The following is a 16,788-nucleotide window of genomic DNA, read 5'->3' as shown; positions in this document are numbered from 1 at the left end:
CCTTCTCTCTAACGAAAACAGCCTGGTTTAGCTCACTGGGCTAAATCCCTGGCTTTTAAAGCAGACCAAGCAGGCCAGCAGCACGGTTTGATTCCCGTACCAGCCTCCCCAGATATGCGCCGGAATGTGGTGACTAGGGGCTTTTCACAGTAACTTCATTGAAGCCTACTCGTGACAATAAGCGATTTCCCATTTTTTTCATTTTCAAGTCCCTCAGCCTTCCCTCGTAAAATCTCCCTCCATACCAGGCAACATTCTGGTAAATCTCCTCTGTACCCTTTCCAATGCTTCACACATCCTTCCTATAATGCGACGACCAGAATTGCACGCAATACTCCAAATGCGGCCGCACCAGAGTTTTGTACAGCTGCAACATGACATCATGGCTCCGAAACTCAATCCCTCTAACAATAAAAGCTAACACACCGTACGCCTTCTTAACAACCCTCTCAACCTGGATGGCAACTTTCTGGAATCTATGTACATGGACACCGAGATCTCTCTGCTCATCCACACTACCAAGAATCTTACCATTAACCCAGTACTCTGTCTTCCTGTTATTCTTTCCAAAATGAATCACCTCACACTTTTCTGCATTAAACTCCATTTGCCACCTGTCAGCCCAGCTCTGCAGCTTATCTATGTCCCTCTGTAACCTGCAACATCATTCCGCACTGTCCACAACTCCACCGCTTTTAGTGTCATCTGCAAATTTACTCACCCATCCTTCTACGTAGGCAGCACAGCAGTGCCAGGGAGTCACCCTGTCTGGAGTCCGACCCCCGGGGTCCCTCCGATCACTGGGAGCACCTCCTCCCCACCCCCAACCCCCCCATACAGTTCCACCTGGCCCCCATTTGTGGGAATTGTTTCTGAACGCCGCCGGCTGGGGTCTCCTCAGCAATGCTGGTAGATGCCAAGTGGCCGGGTGAGTCGGTGGCAGTGCAGTGATGTAGTTCTCAAAACTTACTTCATCGTTTGTGACAATTACATTTTCAGCAGTTGACCTTAAATACGCTCACCCAAATAATGGAGATTTGTTCTGGTTAGATCTCGCAAGACGGGTCACGGCCATTGGAAATCCCGGGGAAATCCTCTCCCCGCATCTACAAGCCGAGACATGCCACGATCCTGGCAGATCGCAACCCCAGGTCTCCTCACAGTAACTTAGTACTTCAGCTAATATTGGCAATGTTGAATGGAGATATTGACCTTAAATAGGTTACACACTAATAATGGAGACTTCTTTCCTCCTAATTCGGCCTTCTCTGTCCTTATTCACCTCTCCTGAGATCAGAAAACCTCATAAACAGAGCATCAGCAGCTATGGATGTGTGTGAAACTGTTCAGTGCATTCCATTGTTTTCAATCAGTTTCTGATGTGGTATGTGTGTCACTGCTTCACATGATCCTACAGTCCACATCCCTGGCATTCCAGCCAGTGCACAGCTGGCAGCTCCGAGAGCGGTTTCTGTGGAAATTTGGCACATTTCTTCCTTCCATCCCCTGTAGCCGGACTCCTCAAATCTCCACCTGCCATTAGTCCGGCTATGGTGATTGATACTGATGTGAAGAATCACTAATAATAATCTTTAGTGTCACAAGTAGGCTTACATTAACACTGCAATGAAGTTACTGTGAAAATCCTCTAGTCGCCACATTCTGGCGTCTGTTCGGGTACACAGAGGGAGAATTCAGAATGTCCAAATCACCTGACAAGCACGTCTTTCAGGACTGGTGGGAGGAAACTGAAGCACCCGGAGGAAGCCCACGCAGACACGGGGAGAACGTGCAGACTCCACACAGACAGTGACCCAAGCTGGGAATCGAACCTGGGACCCTGGCACTGTGAAGCCATAGTGCTAACCACTGTGCTACCGTGCTGCCCCCATGTGCAGTCCTAACAACCTGAGGTTTCTTCAAAAGCACCTTCAAAATTAGGCAGCACGGTGGCGCAGTGTTTTGCATTGCTACTTTATAGCACCGAGGTCCCAGTTCGATCCTGGCCGTGTGGAGTTTGCACATTCTCCCCGTGTTTGTGTGGGTTTTGCCCTCACAACCTAAAGATGTGCAGGGTAGATGGATTGGCCACACTAAATTGCCCCCTTAATTGGAAAAAATGAATTGGTTACTGTAAATTTTTTAAAAAACCAACACCTTCAAAACACCTGACCATCTCGGACAAGGGCAGCAGATACCTGGGAACACCACCACCTGGAGGGTCCCCTCCAAGTCACTCACCATCCTGACTTGGAAATATATCGCCATTTCATCATTGCCACTGGGTCAAAAGCCTGAATCTTCCTCCCTAACAGCACAGTGTGTGTACCTGTACCATATTGGCTACAACGGTTCAAGAAGGCAGCTCACTACCACCCTTCTCAAGGTCAATTAGGGAGACAGAATAAACGCTGGCCTAGACAGTGATGCTTACATCCCATGACTGAACAAAATAAAGACTTTGCCTGTCCAGATTGAATATTCAAGCCTGTGGGTGCTATTTTGTATTTACATTTGCTGGGAGGGACTGCGCTGTCACTCATTCCTGATGACAGGGAATCTTTAATGGTGATTCTGAGACTGGCAATCAATGGGAACTCAAGAGCAAGAGATTTGAAGCTCTCCTCAACAGGCTTGCCCTTCTCATACCAATCAATATGAAACAGGACATTTACACGATGCTTCTGAATAGATTATTGATTATCTCAACAGCTTTTCAGATGAATGCTATCGGCTAGCTTTTATCCTTTTTGAACAGTGATGTATTGATCAATAAGAGGTTTAAAATCTCACACTGTGCCGGGCTGAGGCACAACTCTTCCATACTGGGAAGCACAGAGTACAATTAGAGAGAGGTGAAATACTTTCTTTGTAACAATGATGCTGGGGAAACTGATGTTCTGCTCCTGTCCACCCATCCAATATGCTGATCTGTTGCTCAGATTGTTAGCTTGCCAGAATTGCCTCATCTAGATAGTGTTGTGAAATATTTGAAGGTTAATAGATTGAGACTTGGTTAACAGACAGAAAACAGGGAATCCAAATAAATGCGTCATTTCTGGCATGGATGACTGGGGCCTCAGCTATTTACAAATTTATCAATGGATTAGGTGAGGGACAGAGTGTTATGGATCCATGTTTCTGAAGATACAGAGTTGAGTGAGATAGTAAGCTGTGAGGAGAACACAAAGAAAAGAGAAAAAAAACCTGCGTTCTCTAGCGCCTTTCAAGATGACGTCTCAAAGTGCTTTCAGCCAATGATGTTCCTGGGAAATACAGCAGCTTATTTGTGCACAGCAAGCTCCCAGAGACAGCAATGGGATCATGTCTAAATCATATGTATTGGTGTTGTTGACTGAGGGATAAATATTTGTTCAGGGGAACACTCCTTCTATCTTTAAAATAGATCCAAGTTATCTTTTACATCCACTTGAGGGGAAGACAGGGCCTCCATTTAACAAGTCTAAAGCAATATAAACTAGTTAAGAGAATGGGCAAGAAGATGGCAGATGCTGTATTATGTAGCCAATTGTTCACTTTGACAGAATGATGGAAAAGCAGATGTTTTTTTTAGAAGATAAGAGATTAGGAAATGTTGTCATGCAGAGGAATATGGGTGCATGTGAAGATGCATCTAAGAAAGTTAACTTGTAAACACAGCAACCAATTAGGAAGACAAATGGTTGGTTATCCTTTATTGCAATGTGATTGGAGTATAGACCGAGCAAGGCCTTGCTGCAATCATATAGGGGTTTGGCGAACTCACATCGGGAAGTCAGCAGCAGTTTTGGTCTCCTTAGCCAACAAAGGGCATATTTACCTTGGGTCGGATGCACCTCTCACTTCATGTATTTAAGTTGATCTTTGTTATGTTCTGGCAGTAACCCACTCTGCAGCAAGCCCTTTTTCACTTATCCCTAAGTTTGTTTCCTTTCTTATATTTGGTTGACCTCAAAAGTGTGGATAGGGTTCAGTCAGGGTTCATGAGATTGATTTATGGGATGAGAGGAATATTCTATGGGAAGAGATGGAATAGAATGAGGCTATACTCTGTGGAGTTCAGAAGAATGAGAGATAGGCTCATTGAAATGTGTGATATATTTTGACAGCTTGACAGGGTGGTGGTGGGAGAACAGTCCCCTTGGCTCAGTCTCGGCATCAACAGACAACAATTCAGGACGGAAATCAGGAGAAATTCCATCATTGCAGGAGGTTGCAAATCTTTAGAATTCTCTAAAGCAGAGAGTTCTTGATGCTCGGTGGTTGGGTATATTCAAGATTGGTAGAGGTAAGTTTTGGATGTTAAGGGCATCAAGGGATGGGGTTAGTGCAGGAAAGATCAGCCAAGATTGTATTGAATTATGGAGCAGATTTAAGGGCTGATATGGCCTACTTGTGGCACCATCTCTAATGCTCTTATGTTAAAGGATTTACAAGTCACTTAGAGATGATTTGGGGATAATTACATTTTAAACGCTTTACTCTCACCAAAGTGTAATTCCTGAGAAAAATAGACATTCCACATTGGAAACCAAGAGCATGGTCTCCTGACCACAATGTGATGGGTTTAGAAACTAGAGAGTAACCAGGAATGAAATATAACAAACCTCAACCACCCCATCCCCTGCCCAGACACCATTCAATAACCCTAACCCTAACCGCAACCAACCCCGCTCCCCACCCAGACCACCAACCCTAACCCCAACCACCCCCACCCAGGACACCAACCCTAACCCTAACCCCAACCACCCCCACCCCCCACCCAGCCACCAACCCTAACCCTAACCCCAACTACCTCCACCCAGACACCATCCCTCACCCAAACCCCAACCACCCCCACCGCCCACCCAGACACCAACCCTAACCCTAACCCCAACCACTCCCACCCAGACACCAACCCTAACACTAACTCCAACCTCCCCCACCCAGATACCAGCACTAACCCTAACCCCAACCACCCCCACCCCCCACCCAGACACCAACCCTAGCCCTAACCACTCCCACCCCCCACCCAGACACCAACCCTAGCCCTAACCACCCCCACCCCCCACCCAGACACCAACCCCAACCCCTAACCCCAACCACCCCCACCCAGACACCAACCCTAGCCCCAACCGCAACCACCCCCACCCAAACACCAACCTTAACCCTAACCCTAACCACCCCCACCCAGACACCAACCCTAACCCCAACCACCCCCACCCAGACACCAACCCTAACGCCAACCCCCCACCCCCCACCCAGACACCAACCTTAACCCCAACCCTAACCACCCCCACCCAGACACCAACCCCAACCCCAACCACCCCCACCCAGACAGCAACCCTAACGCCAACCCCCCCACCCCCCACCCAGACACCAACCCTAATCCTAACCCTAACCACCCCCACCCAGACACCAACCCTAACCCTAACCCCAACCAATCTAACCCCCACCCAGACACCAACCCTAACCCCAAAAACCCCCACCCCCCACCCAGACACCAACCCTAACCCTAACCCCAACCACCCCCACCCAGACACCAACCCTAACCCTACCCCCAACCTCCTCCACCCCCCAACCAGACACCAACCCTAACCCCCCCCACCCAGACACCAACCCTAACCCTAACCCCAACCTCCCCCACCCCCCACCCAGACACCAACCCTAACCCCAACCTCAACCCCCCCCACCCCCCAACCAGACACCAACCCTAACCCTAACCCATCCTGCAGCCAGCTGCCAGGAAAATTGACTCAAACAAGAGCCATTCATTAACAGTGGAAATTGTTCACTGTATCAGGAGTTTTAACTTCATGTTGGTTTCTTGTGGGGTAGCCGGGCAGAGATTCAATTAGTTCCAATCGTTGCACAGATAATTTTGTGGGGCGATTCACCTTCTGTTCTGAGGCCAATTGCAATACTGTTTCATGTTTTTGTAACTGAGTTTCGAGCCTTATGTCAGCAGCTCATTTTCAGACACTATCTAGGTCTGCCATAATTTCATTTTGAGACACTCCCTGGGCTGGATTCTCCGCCATCGGGATTCCCCGTTGCGCCAGCAGCCCAGGGATTTCCTGACGGCGTGGGGCTGCCCACAATGTGAAGCCCCATTAGATGGCTGGCGAGACGGAGAATTCCACCCCCCCCCAGCTCCCCGACTTCGTTTTGAGCAACTCCCCAGGTACCCATTTCGTCAGAAACATTTTTCTAATGGGGTTGTGAGCCTGACATGCCCAGTGGCCAACCCGTCTTTCTTTACCGCTACGGGTAATAAGATGGTGAACACAAAGGTGACCTGCTAATTGGCCATTGCTCAAAAATCTCCCCTGAAGGTGTGTTGTTAACGGCAGCAGGACAGGTCCGCAAATGACCTCAATGTCTGAAACCACCATGAGAGCATAAGAAGCTTCCTCGATCGTCAATCCCATCATACACAGAAAGTTCAGGTACAGCACGGGGTTAGATACAGAGTAAAGCTCCCTCTACACTGTCCCCATCAAACACTCCCAGGACAGGTACAGCACGGGGTTAGATACAGAGTAAAGCTCCCTCTACACTGTCCCCATCAAACACTCCCAGGACAGGTACAGCACGGGTTTAGATACAGAGTAAAGCTCCTTCTACATTGTCAACATCAAACACTCCCAGGATGTACAGCATGGGGTTAGATACAGAGTTAAGCTCCCTCTACACTGACCCCATCAAACACTCCCAGGACAGGTACAGCACGGGGTTAGATACGGAGTAAAGCTCCCTCTACACTGTCCCCATCAAACACTCCCAGGACAGGTACAGCACGGGGTTAGATACGGAGTAAAGCTCCCTCTACACTGTCCCCATCAAACGCTCCCAGGACAGGTACAGCACAGGGTTAGATACAGAGTAAAGCTCCCTCTACACTGTCCCCATCAAACACTCCCAGGACAGGTACAGCACAGGGTTAGATACGGAGTAAAGCTCCCTCCACACTGTCCCCATCAAACACTCCCAGGACAGGTACAGCACGGGGTTAGATACAGAGTAAAGCTCCCTCTACACTGTCCCCCATCAAACACTCCCAGGACAGGTACAGCACGGGGTTAGATACAGAGTAAAGCTCCCTCTACACTGTCCCCCATCAAACACTCCCAGGATGTACAGTGTGGTGCTAGATACAGAGTAAAGCTCGTTGTTCAATGCACGTTGTTACTGGAGAAATGTTGTCTCAAACCTGAGTTCTCTGTATCTGACCATTCCTACCTGGGAGTGTTTGCTGCTAACATTGTTAACCCAAGGTGGAATTGCCTTTCAATCACCATCATTGTCCATTCAAACAAAACCAACGGAGGAATGAAGCCAGGGAAAGATAGCTGGACCTTGTATAGTGCGTTTGAAGAAAGCTTTACATGCTTCACAGGAAGCCACCCCATAATGGTATCCAGAGGCAATGTCACCACACACGAGGCACAGACGCTTGGGAATGGAACTAAGACCATAATCCCACTTCATGGAATTGTCTCCGATCAGACCACTTGTACAGTCCTCAAATCTCTTGTGACAGCAACTGAAATTATTTGTGATGAGATGGGGGGAGGTGTGTCCCTGAGGCATTCCGCTTAGTGTAAAACTGTACATGGTGCTTCCATCTGATGATCCATCCAGGCTACAGTGACTTGCTGCTCCTGGAACTGGGCTCCAGGGTTCCATCTTTACATAGGATTCGCAAAGTTGATCCTCAATTGATTTCCTACAAAGGAACCTGAAAACAATAAGATTAATATATTAAAAGCCATATTATTGAAGAGGTACAGCATCACCAATTGGGCATGTGTAACAACTCAATACACACCTAAAGTTCGTACCCTGGGAGTGTTTGATGGGGACAGTGTAGAGGGAGCTTTACTCTGTATCTAACCCCGTGCTGTACCTGTCCTGGGAGTGTTTGATGGGGACAGTGTAGACAGAGCTTTACTCTGTATCTAACCCCGTGCTGTACCTGTCCTGGGAGTGTTTGATGGGGACAGTATAGAGGGAGTTTTACTCTGTATCTAACCCCATGCTGTACCTGTCCTGGGAGTGTTTGATGGGGACAGTTTCGAGGGAGCTTTACTCTGTATCTAACCCCGTGCTGTACCTGTCCTGGGAGTGTTTGATAGGGACAGTGTAGAGAGAGCTTTACTCTGTATCTAACCCCGTGCTGTACCTGTCCTGGTCGTGTTTGATGGGGATAGTGTCGAGGGAGCTTTATTCAGTATCTAACCCCGTGCTGTACCTGTCCTGGGAGTGTTTGATGGGAATAGTATAGAGGGAGCTTTACTCTGTATCTAACCCTGTGCTCTACCTGTCCTGGGAGTGTTTGATGGGGACAGTGTAGAGGGAGGTTTACTCTGTATCTAACCCATGGTGCAGGGAGAGATGAAAAAACTGGTGGGAGAGAGAGAGAATGTTTAAGGGAAAGATAATGCCGGAATGGGAGAAAGTTCTGGAAAATTAATGAGTGCAAAGGGTAAGAGAGAGAATGATGGAGAGAGGGGTAGTGATAATGAGCTCTGCAGGCTCTAATGCAGGTGAGAAGTAACAATTGCTGCCCTGAATTTAAGCTCAATTTATTAATTTTAACAAAGGTTCTTAATTAGAATGAGGAGTTTGGGGATAATGGGAACCGTTCACTGGTCTGTTTCTGTAGGGCATCAAGCAGTTTGACATGGTCCAGTGCCCTGCCACATACAAGTGATGGTTAATCGACTGCCCACATCACTTTTCAAAGCTGTTTTATTGAACCCATGATGGTCAGTGACAGGAGGTGCAGGAAACTTTCTGCTTATTTCACTTTAACTGTCAGAAGTGAACAGTAGAACACAATTAAATATTTCCAGTCTCATTTTATAGTTAACATTGATTTGCATATCCTTCCTCAGACTGTTACACTTCTCATTCGGAGTGATAGAGAACCGGACATTCTCGAGTTAGAGTCAAAGTTCACCTGCCGCTTTATTAGATTTCATGTCAGTTAGAAGGTTTGCCCATCCATCAGATGGAAAATTATATGGACCTTGTACAAATACAAATTCATTGACAACCTCAAAAGTGCAACATTGTCCAGTCGACACCGAGAGATATTTAGTCCCATGATTGTGAAAGAATTATTCACATAAAATGAGAGAATCTCTGCAGTGAGAAGGAGGCCATTTGGCCCATCAATGCTGTACTGACCCCCTGAAAGAGTACCCTCCCCTGCCCTACCCCCCATAACTTCACGTTATCTTTGGACACTAAAAGACAATTTAGCGTGGTCAATGTACATCTTTGGACTGTGGGAGGAAACTGGAGCACCTGGAAGAAACCCACGCAGACACGGGGAGAACGTGCAAACTCCACACAGACAGCAACCGGAGGCTGGAATGGAACACGGATCCTGGCACTGTAAGGCAGCAGTGCTAACCACTGTGCCCTGTCTCTGCCTATCACCAATCAGACAGTGTTATTATCAATATGCCACCAAATCTCAGATACTTTGAACCAATAATTATTTTGGGAGAAATTAGATTTCCATATCGACATCAGGACTGCGTCAGCGAAGAGAATTTATTTAACATTCAGTCAAACGGTTCTTTATAGCAACTGCATCTAACAGTCTGGTAATATTCACTAAAGTAAAAGCTCTGTAATTATCTTCAAATTAATATCAATTCTAGTCCTTCATTTCTGAATATTAGGATCAGAGGCAAAGTAATAGGGACAACAATCTTGGTCTGGGTGATTGTACAGTTCCCTGGATCCTAGTCCCAGTCTCCAGCCCACAAGAGGGTCTGACACATCCAGGGTCCCAAACAATTCACCAATTCACTCAGAAACTTTACACCGCTCACATCCGAACTCTTCACCGTAACTCAGCCCAGAATTCATATCGTTTGGATGTTTGCTCCGATAACATCAATATTTGAAACGATTAAGTTAAATATGTTCATTTATAAAATTAAATGTAAACGGAAGCACAAAGTTCCAATTCAATATGCAAGGTTTAAGAATCACTCACATGTTGTTGGATTTTTCCTTTCTTTCGTTAATTTGTGATAAACGTCTATCTAGCCGCTTCCCTCTCTGTCCACTTTCACTTAGGCACCCGGAGCTGGAGCTGCGGCCAACTGGGATTAAACTCCAGCCCCTCCCGAAGAGCAGCGAGAGGAGGCAGGGAGAGTTAACCCATTCACCGCTGCGCAGAGACTCACTCAGCTAAACTGGAACAACTTTCACATTAAACACATCACCCACATGGAGAATTACAAACAAAAATAATACATCAATACCTGAATCATAAAATGAATTAATTTCTTACACAAATATCTGATGAAACAAAGCCTCTTTAAGGTAATGCAAACATTCAACCTAGAAATAGGAGCAGGTGTCAGCCATTCGGCCCATTTAGCCCATGAATTTTTAAATCTTTTATTGTCACAAGTATGAAGTTATTGTGAAAAGCCACTAGTCACCCCATTCTGGCACCTGTTCAGGTAAGTTGGTATGGGAATTGAACCTGCGCTGCTGGCCTTGTTCTGCATTACAAACCAGCTGTCTAGCCCATTGAGCTAAACCAGCCCATGTCATCATTCAATACGATTATGACCGATCTGATTGTGCCTTTACTCCATTTCCCAGCCTGTTCCCCATACTCCCTCAAAAATCTATCCAACTCAGCATTCATGACATTAATGACCCACAGCCTCTGCTGCTCTCCACAGAATTCTACAGATAAATGACCCTTTGGGTGAAGAAACTCCTTCTCATCTCTGTTTAAATGGGAGAGTCACTTATTGTGTACTTTGTTCTAAATTCCCCACAAGGGGAAACACCCTCTGACCATCCACCCTCTCAAGCCCCCTCAGAATTGTATAAGTTTCAATAAGATCACCTCCCAATCTTCTGAACTCCAATTTGTATCGGCCCAACCTGCTCAAACTTTCCTCATCAGACAAACACCTTCATCCCAGAAATCAGTCCAGTGAAACATTTCTGAACTGTTTCCAATACAAATGTATCCCTCGTTGTACCCAGTCCCCCAGCTGCAGCCTCATTAATGTCTTGTACAGTGTGGTGAATGTGATTCACACCGGATTGCAATCTGTATATACATGTGTCTGTATTGTAAGTGCAGTTGCACTACCTGTCCTCCAGGGGAAGTAGCTCTGGGAATGCTCGAGTTGTATGGGGCTTCTCCCTTGGCTCTGCCCAAGACTCCTCCCCCGGAAGCTCCTGTATAAAAGGTCAGTGCCACATGGTCAGCCGGCCAGTTCACCGAAAGTTCAATGGCTAACAGGCTGGCTCTGTTGTGAGTATATTAAAACCGCTATTCTAATCCTACAAGCACGTGTCCGTAGAATTGTTGGTTCCAACATACAGTTCGAGCAAGAGTTCCTACTTTTATTCTCTATCCCAGTTGCAATAAAGGCCCACGTTCCATTTGCCCTCCTAATTACTGCGAAACCTACATGCTAACTTTTTGTGATTCATGCACAAGGTTATCCAGGTCCCTCTGTACAGCAGAATTCTGCAGTCTCTCTCTCTCTCTCTATTGAAATAATATTTTGCTTTTCTATTCTTCCTGCTAAAGTAGACAACCTCACATGTCCCCACATTATCCCCCAAATTCCAATGTTTTTGGCCACGTCAGTTGACCGATCTATATCCGCTTGTCGAGTCTTTGCATCAACTTGCTTTCCAACCAATCTTCGTATCATCAACAATCTTGGTTACATACTGTTGGTCCCTTCATCCAAGTTGTTAATATAGATCATGAATAGTTAATGCCCCAGCACTGACTCCTGTAGCACTACATTAGTTACAGTTTGCCGACCTGAAAATGATCCATTTTTCCAAACTCTCTGGGCACGTTGCGCCCGAACGGAGTTCTGATGTGGCTGGTAGTCTCCCTCGGGCTTCCTGACAGTCATTGCACCTCGTGGGATCTAAGCAGATATCGCAAGGTGTCACAAACTGGGTCCCGCCCATTGAAATCTCATACGACTAAGTGGGTTGCTGACGCCAGATCTAACCAGCTCCTGGCATCTGGCCTCCTCAGGGAGATCCAGCTGGGTGCCAATTAGTACTGGCCCACACAAATGTAGATATGGGGGGTCTCCCAGACCATTAGAGGCCCCTGGGTGGTCAAGGACGGGGTAGAGTTGCACCCTAGCTCTCCCCCTGGCATCCAGGCACCATGGCACTGCCTGACTGGCACCTTGGCACTCCAACCCTGGCACTCCCAAGGTGCTCGTGGCATTGTGAGGCTGGAAGAATCACTACCAGGGTGCCAGGATGGCAGTGCCAAGGGTCAAGGCCTGAGGGGAGCCATGCCTATGAAAGGAGGGGTGAGGGGGGCATATGAAGGGTGGAGGGGAGTGAAGGGCGGGTATGAAGGGCCCTCCAGAAGATTGGGGGGGGTGAAGGGTGGAGGTCCTGAAAGGCGGGGGGCCTGAAAGGGGGCATGGGAAGCCCTGAAAAGGCGGCCCTCAGAGAACCCATAGCGGGGTGACCTCACCTGGGAAGGTGTGGGGTAATGCCCATGTGTGTGGAGAGGTGACATTGCTTGTGGGTGGGGGTGAGGAGACCGCAAGCTTAGAGATCGGGGCACCCTTTTAAAATGGTGGCCTGATCGCTGAGGGGCCGTCTGGCCGGTGAGCTCATAAGTTCATAAGATATAGGAGCAGAATTAGGCTATTTGGCCCATCGATTCTGCTCTGCCATTCTATCATGGCTGATATGTTCCTCATCTGCTACCTGAAAAAATGAAAATTAAATGAAAATCGCTTATTGTCACGAGTAGGCTTCAATGAAGTTACTGTGAAAAGCCCCTAGTCGCCACATTCCGGCGCCTGTCCGGGGAGGCTGGTACGGGAATCGAACCGTGCTGCTGGCCTGCTTGGTCTGCTTTACCTACAATGTTACCAAGAGCTGGATTGCGAAATCAGCCACAGCATCTCCTCCCTAGAACACGTGGCCTAGGAGCAGGAGTCGGCAATTTAGTTTCCCGAGCCTAACACCCTCAATGTGATCATGGCCGATCCCAGTTCAGGTCCCCAGTGATGGAAAAAATTCAAAGTGTGGGCTAGCCCGGAGAAAATCACCCCAAGACCTGAAAGTGACGACTTCTCCATTAGATTGCACCCTCTATTTCTCATTAGTTAACCAGTCCTCTGACCAATATGATACATCGCCCTTAACCTCATGAGCTCTAATCTTGTGCAGTAACCTTTTATGTGGAACCTTATCAAATGCCTTTTGGAAATCCAAATACATTCACTGCATCTACTGGTTACCCTTTACCCACTCTGTTTTTACGTCCTCAAAGAACAATAATAAATTTGTCAAACACAATTTCTCTTTCATAAAACCATGTTAAGACTGACTAATTGTATTATAATTATCTAAATATTCTGCTGCTCTCTCTTGAATAATGTATTGTAGCATTTTATCAATGAAGGTGTTAGGCTGGCTGACTAGCCCCACTGTTTCCCTCTTAAATAACTCTTCAAAAAAAACTTCAGTGGCTTTCTGATTCATTAAGACCGTTCCAAAATCTGGAGAATTACAACCAGTGCATCTACTGTCTCTGAAACCAATTCCTTTACGATCCCAGGATTCAAGCCATCAGGTCCGAGGGACTTGACAACCATTAGTCCAATTAGTTTTCTGAGTGTTCTGAATTTTCAGAGCAGTGTATACCGACTACAAGATGCACTGCAGGAACTCACCAAGGCTCCTGAGACAGCACTTTCCAAACACACGACCACTACCATCTAGAAGGACAAGGTCAGCAGACACGTGGGAACATCATCACTTGAACGTTCCCCTCCAAGTCGCTCACCATCCTGACTTGGAAATTTATGACTGTTCCTTCACTGTCGCTGGGTCAAAATCCTGGAACTCCCTCCCTAACAGCACTGGGGATGTCCCTACACCACATAGGCTTCAGTGGTTGAAAAGGACTAGCTCGCCACCATTTTCTCAATGGCAACAAACGTCCCATAAATTAATTTTAAGAAACATTTTCTCTCGTGATTGTGATTGTTTTCAGTTCCTCTCTCCCAGCTGTCTCCTGTTTTCTATTATTCCTGGGATTCTTTTTGTATTTTCTGCTGTAAAAACAGATACAAAATACTTTTGAAAAATCTCTGTCATTATCAAATCTCCATTATCACTCTGCAAGTGGCCAACACCCAAATTAGCTCCACATTCCTGTGTTGCAGAAGCTTTAGTCTGTTTTTATATTTCTTGCTATTTCTCCCTGTTTATCTTTTTACTCACCCCTTGCTGGTTTTGAAATTGCTCCCAATATTCTGGCCGATTACAGATCTTTGCAGGATTATGCATACTTTTTCTTTTCAATTTGATACCATCTTTAACTTTCTTAACCTTGGACGGTGAAAACTTCTCACTGAATCCTTCTTTCTATATACAATAAATTCTTGTTGAGAGTTATGAAATATCTCCTTAAATGTCCACAACTGTCTGATCTCACTAACTCTCACATCAGTTCTTTGTAAGTGCATTGTAAGTCAGTTTAAGATAGAATATAGAATTTATAGTACAGAAGGGTTGAGGGCCACCAGTTCCTTCTAGGATTGCCGGTGGCCACCTTGTGTAAGGCCTGGCTGTAGTCGGCAGCCATGTTGAGTGAGGGACAGATGCGATCAAGAAAGTGGAGGCGCGAGTATCGGAAATACCCCTCCCGTACCCGACCCCTTGTGACATCACAGATCCTCTTTCCAGGCTGACCTATATTACTCGGGAAGGTTGTACAAACATGGGGAGCATCCTTGAGAGAGCAAAAACATTGCCTTGCTTGACACCTGAGCAATGGGCCACAACAAACTGGAATGGTTATAATTTCAGGTTGCATCTGGAGGTCCTGTTGTTCCGGTCCAGGTTCCTAAACATCCAGGTCAAGGGAGCGTGGTCCGTAAAAAAAAGAAAACGCCTCCCAGTGAAGTAGTATTTCAGCGACTTAAGTGCCCATTTAATGGCCAAAGCTTCTTTTTCAATTATGGAATAATGTTTTACCACAGGTAACAATTTACAGCTAATGTATCGAAGTGGATATTCATTTCTATCCATCCTGTGACAATAACCACCCCAAACCTGCATCAGTTTGTAACTCCATCTGTTTGTTGAAATCGGGAGAGTGAAGGACGGGGTGAGCACATAGTTTATCCTTAAAGCCTGAAAGGACTTTCCCAACTATCTCTGACCACTGAACCCAGTCTGTAAATCCGGCTCTCATCACATCTCCCCTGCAAAAGGGGTGGCCATGGATTTAAAGTTGGGGATGAATCGTAGGTAATAACCGGCCAAAACAATAAATTGCGCGACCTGTTTTTTTATGAGTTAGCTGAGTCAGTCTCTTATAACTTACACTTTTTTCTCCTGTCGCATGATTAACCCCTCCCAAAGTCAGTAATTTGCCTCCCTTGCCCCCAGATGACATTTCATGGGGTCAACAGTGAGCCCTGCATCCCGTAGGGTATCAATCATCTACTTCAGGTGCCGCATATGTACCTCCCAAGTTACACGGTGGATTACCACATCACCGCGTGCGGAGCCAAACTGGCGATGGGGATGTAGAGCCTGGTCCATCCGTGTTTGGAAATTGTAGGAGTGTGCAAGCCAAAGTGTTGCGTAAAGAGGGTCGGTACGGCAGCGCAGTGGTTAGCACTGCTCCCTATGGCGCTGAGGACCTAGATTCAATCCCAGCCCCGGGTCACCGTCCGTGTGGAGTTTGCACATTCTCCTCGTGTCTGCGTGGGTCTTACCCCCACAACTCAAAAAGTGCATTGGCCACGTTAAATTGCCCCTTAATTGGAAAAGAAAATAATTGGGTTGAATGCGGTATTAGTCAAAGTCAGCAGGGATCACAAAGGCAGTTTTCTTCCTAGTCTCTTTTGCAAAGGGTACCTGCTAATATCCTTTTGTTAAATCCAGGGTGCTGATGAAGCTAGAGGTACCGAGCACCTTCTCCTTAGCGATGGCCACTACGCACTCCTCTGCCCCCTGGTGCTCCTGGAGCTCTGGCATCCCACTGGTGTCTTCTGCCATGAAGACTGATTCAAAGTAACTATTCAGTTCCTCTGCCATTTCTTTGTTTCCTGTTATTACTTCTCCAGCCTCATTTTCCAGTGGTCCAATGTCCACTTTCTGTCTCTGCAAATGTTTAAAGCTCAAACTCAAACGCTTTTACAGTGGAATTTGCTGTGATTCCATTTTATTTGACTGAAGTGAAAATGTGTACACCTCTGTCTTTCTGTGTGTCTATCTCCCTGTCTGTCACTGAAAACTCTGTACCCCAATTACAGCCAATTGAACAACAGCAGACTTGAAAGAAACTTCAGACTATCAGGCACCTGTCAGTATAATAATGTTGATGTTTTGATCTTCTCTCCCAACAGAGGGACTCACCGATATTTATTTCCTCCGACAGGTACACCTTATCCTAACTCTAAACCCTAACCCTAACATTGATTCGAAAGTCTAATCCTAACCCCAATCATACCGGTAGCATTGTGGATAGCACAATCGCTTCACAGCTACAGGGTACCAGGTTCAATTCCGGCTTGGGTCACTGTCTGTGTGGAGTCTGCACACCCTCCCCGTGTTTGCCTGGGTTTCCTCCGGGTGCTCCGGTTTCTTCCCACAGTCCAAAGATTTGCAGGTTAGATTCCGATCCCGACAACCCAACAGATCCTGATGCTGAGTGCCTCAAATCCCCAAACTGGGTGGGCATCATTACGAAGCATGCGCTACCTTTCTCCAAGATGGCGAAGCACCTCTCGATCC

The 16,788-nt window shown here is 46.7% G+C and overlaps 1 protein-coding gene across 1 annotated transcript in view; it reads right to left on the bottom strand.

Annotated features, from left to right (window-relative positions):
- The window catches only part of LOC119957949 (estrogen-related receptor gamma-like), a 51,331-nt gene extending 41,212 nt beyond the window's left edge, over window positions 1-10,119 (bottom strand). Inside the window, 2 exon segments of the mRNA XM_038786171.1 lie at window positions 7,338-7,720; window positions 9,998-10,119. Of these exon segments, the coding sequence (XP_038642099.1) occupies window positions 7,338-7,720; window positions 9,998-9,999 (385 nt within the window). The 5' untranslated portion in view covers window positions 10,000-10,119.
- Between the last annotated feature and the right edge of the window lie 6,669 nt (window positions 10,120-16,788).

The sequence above is a fragment of the Scyliorhinus canicula genome, chromosome 27, assembly GCF_902713615.1.
Source record: "Scyliorhinus canicula chromosome 27, sScyCan1.1, whole genome shotgun sequence".
In the NCBI taxonomy this organism is placed as follows: Eukaryota; Metazoa; Chordata; class Chondrichthyes; order Carcharhiniformes; family Scyliorhinidae; genus Scyliorhinus; species Scyliorhinus canicula.
This window is presented reverse-complemented; position numbering and strand designations above follow the sequence as displayed.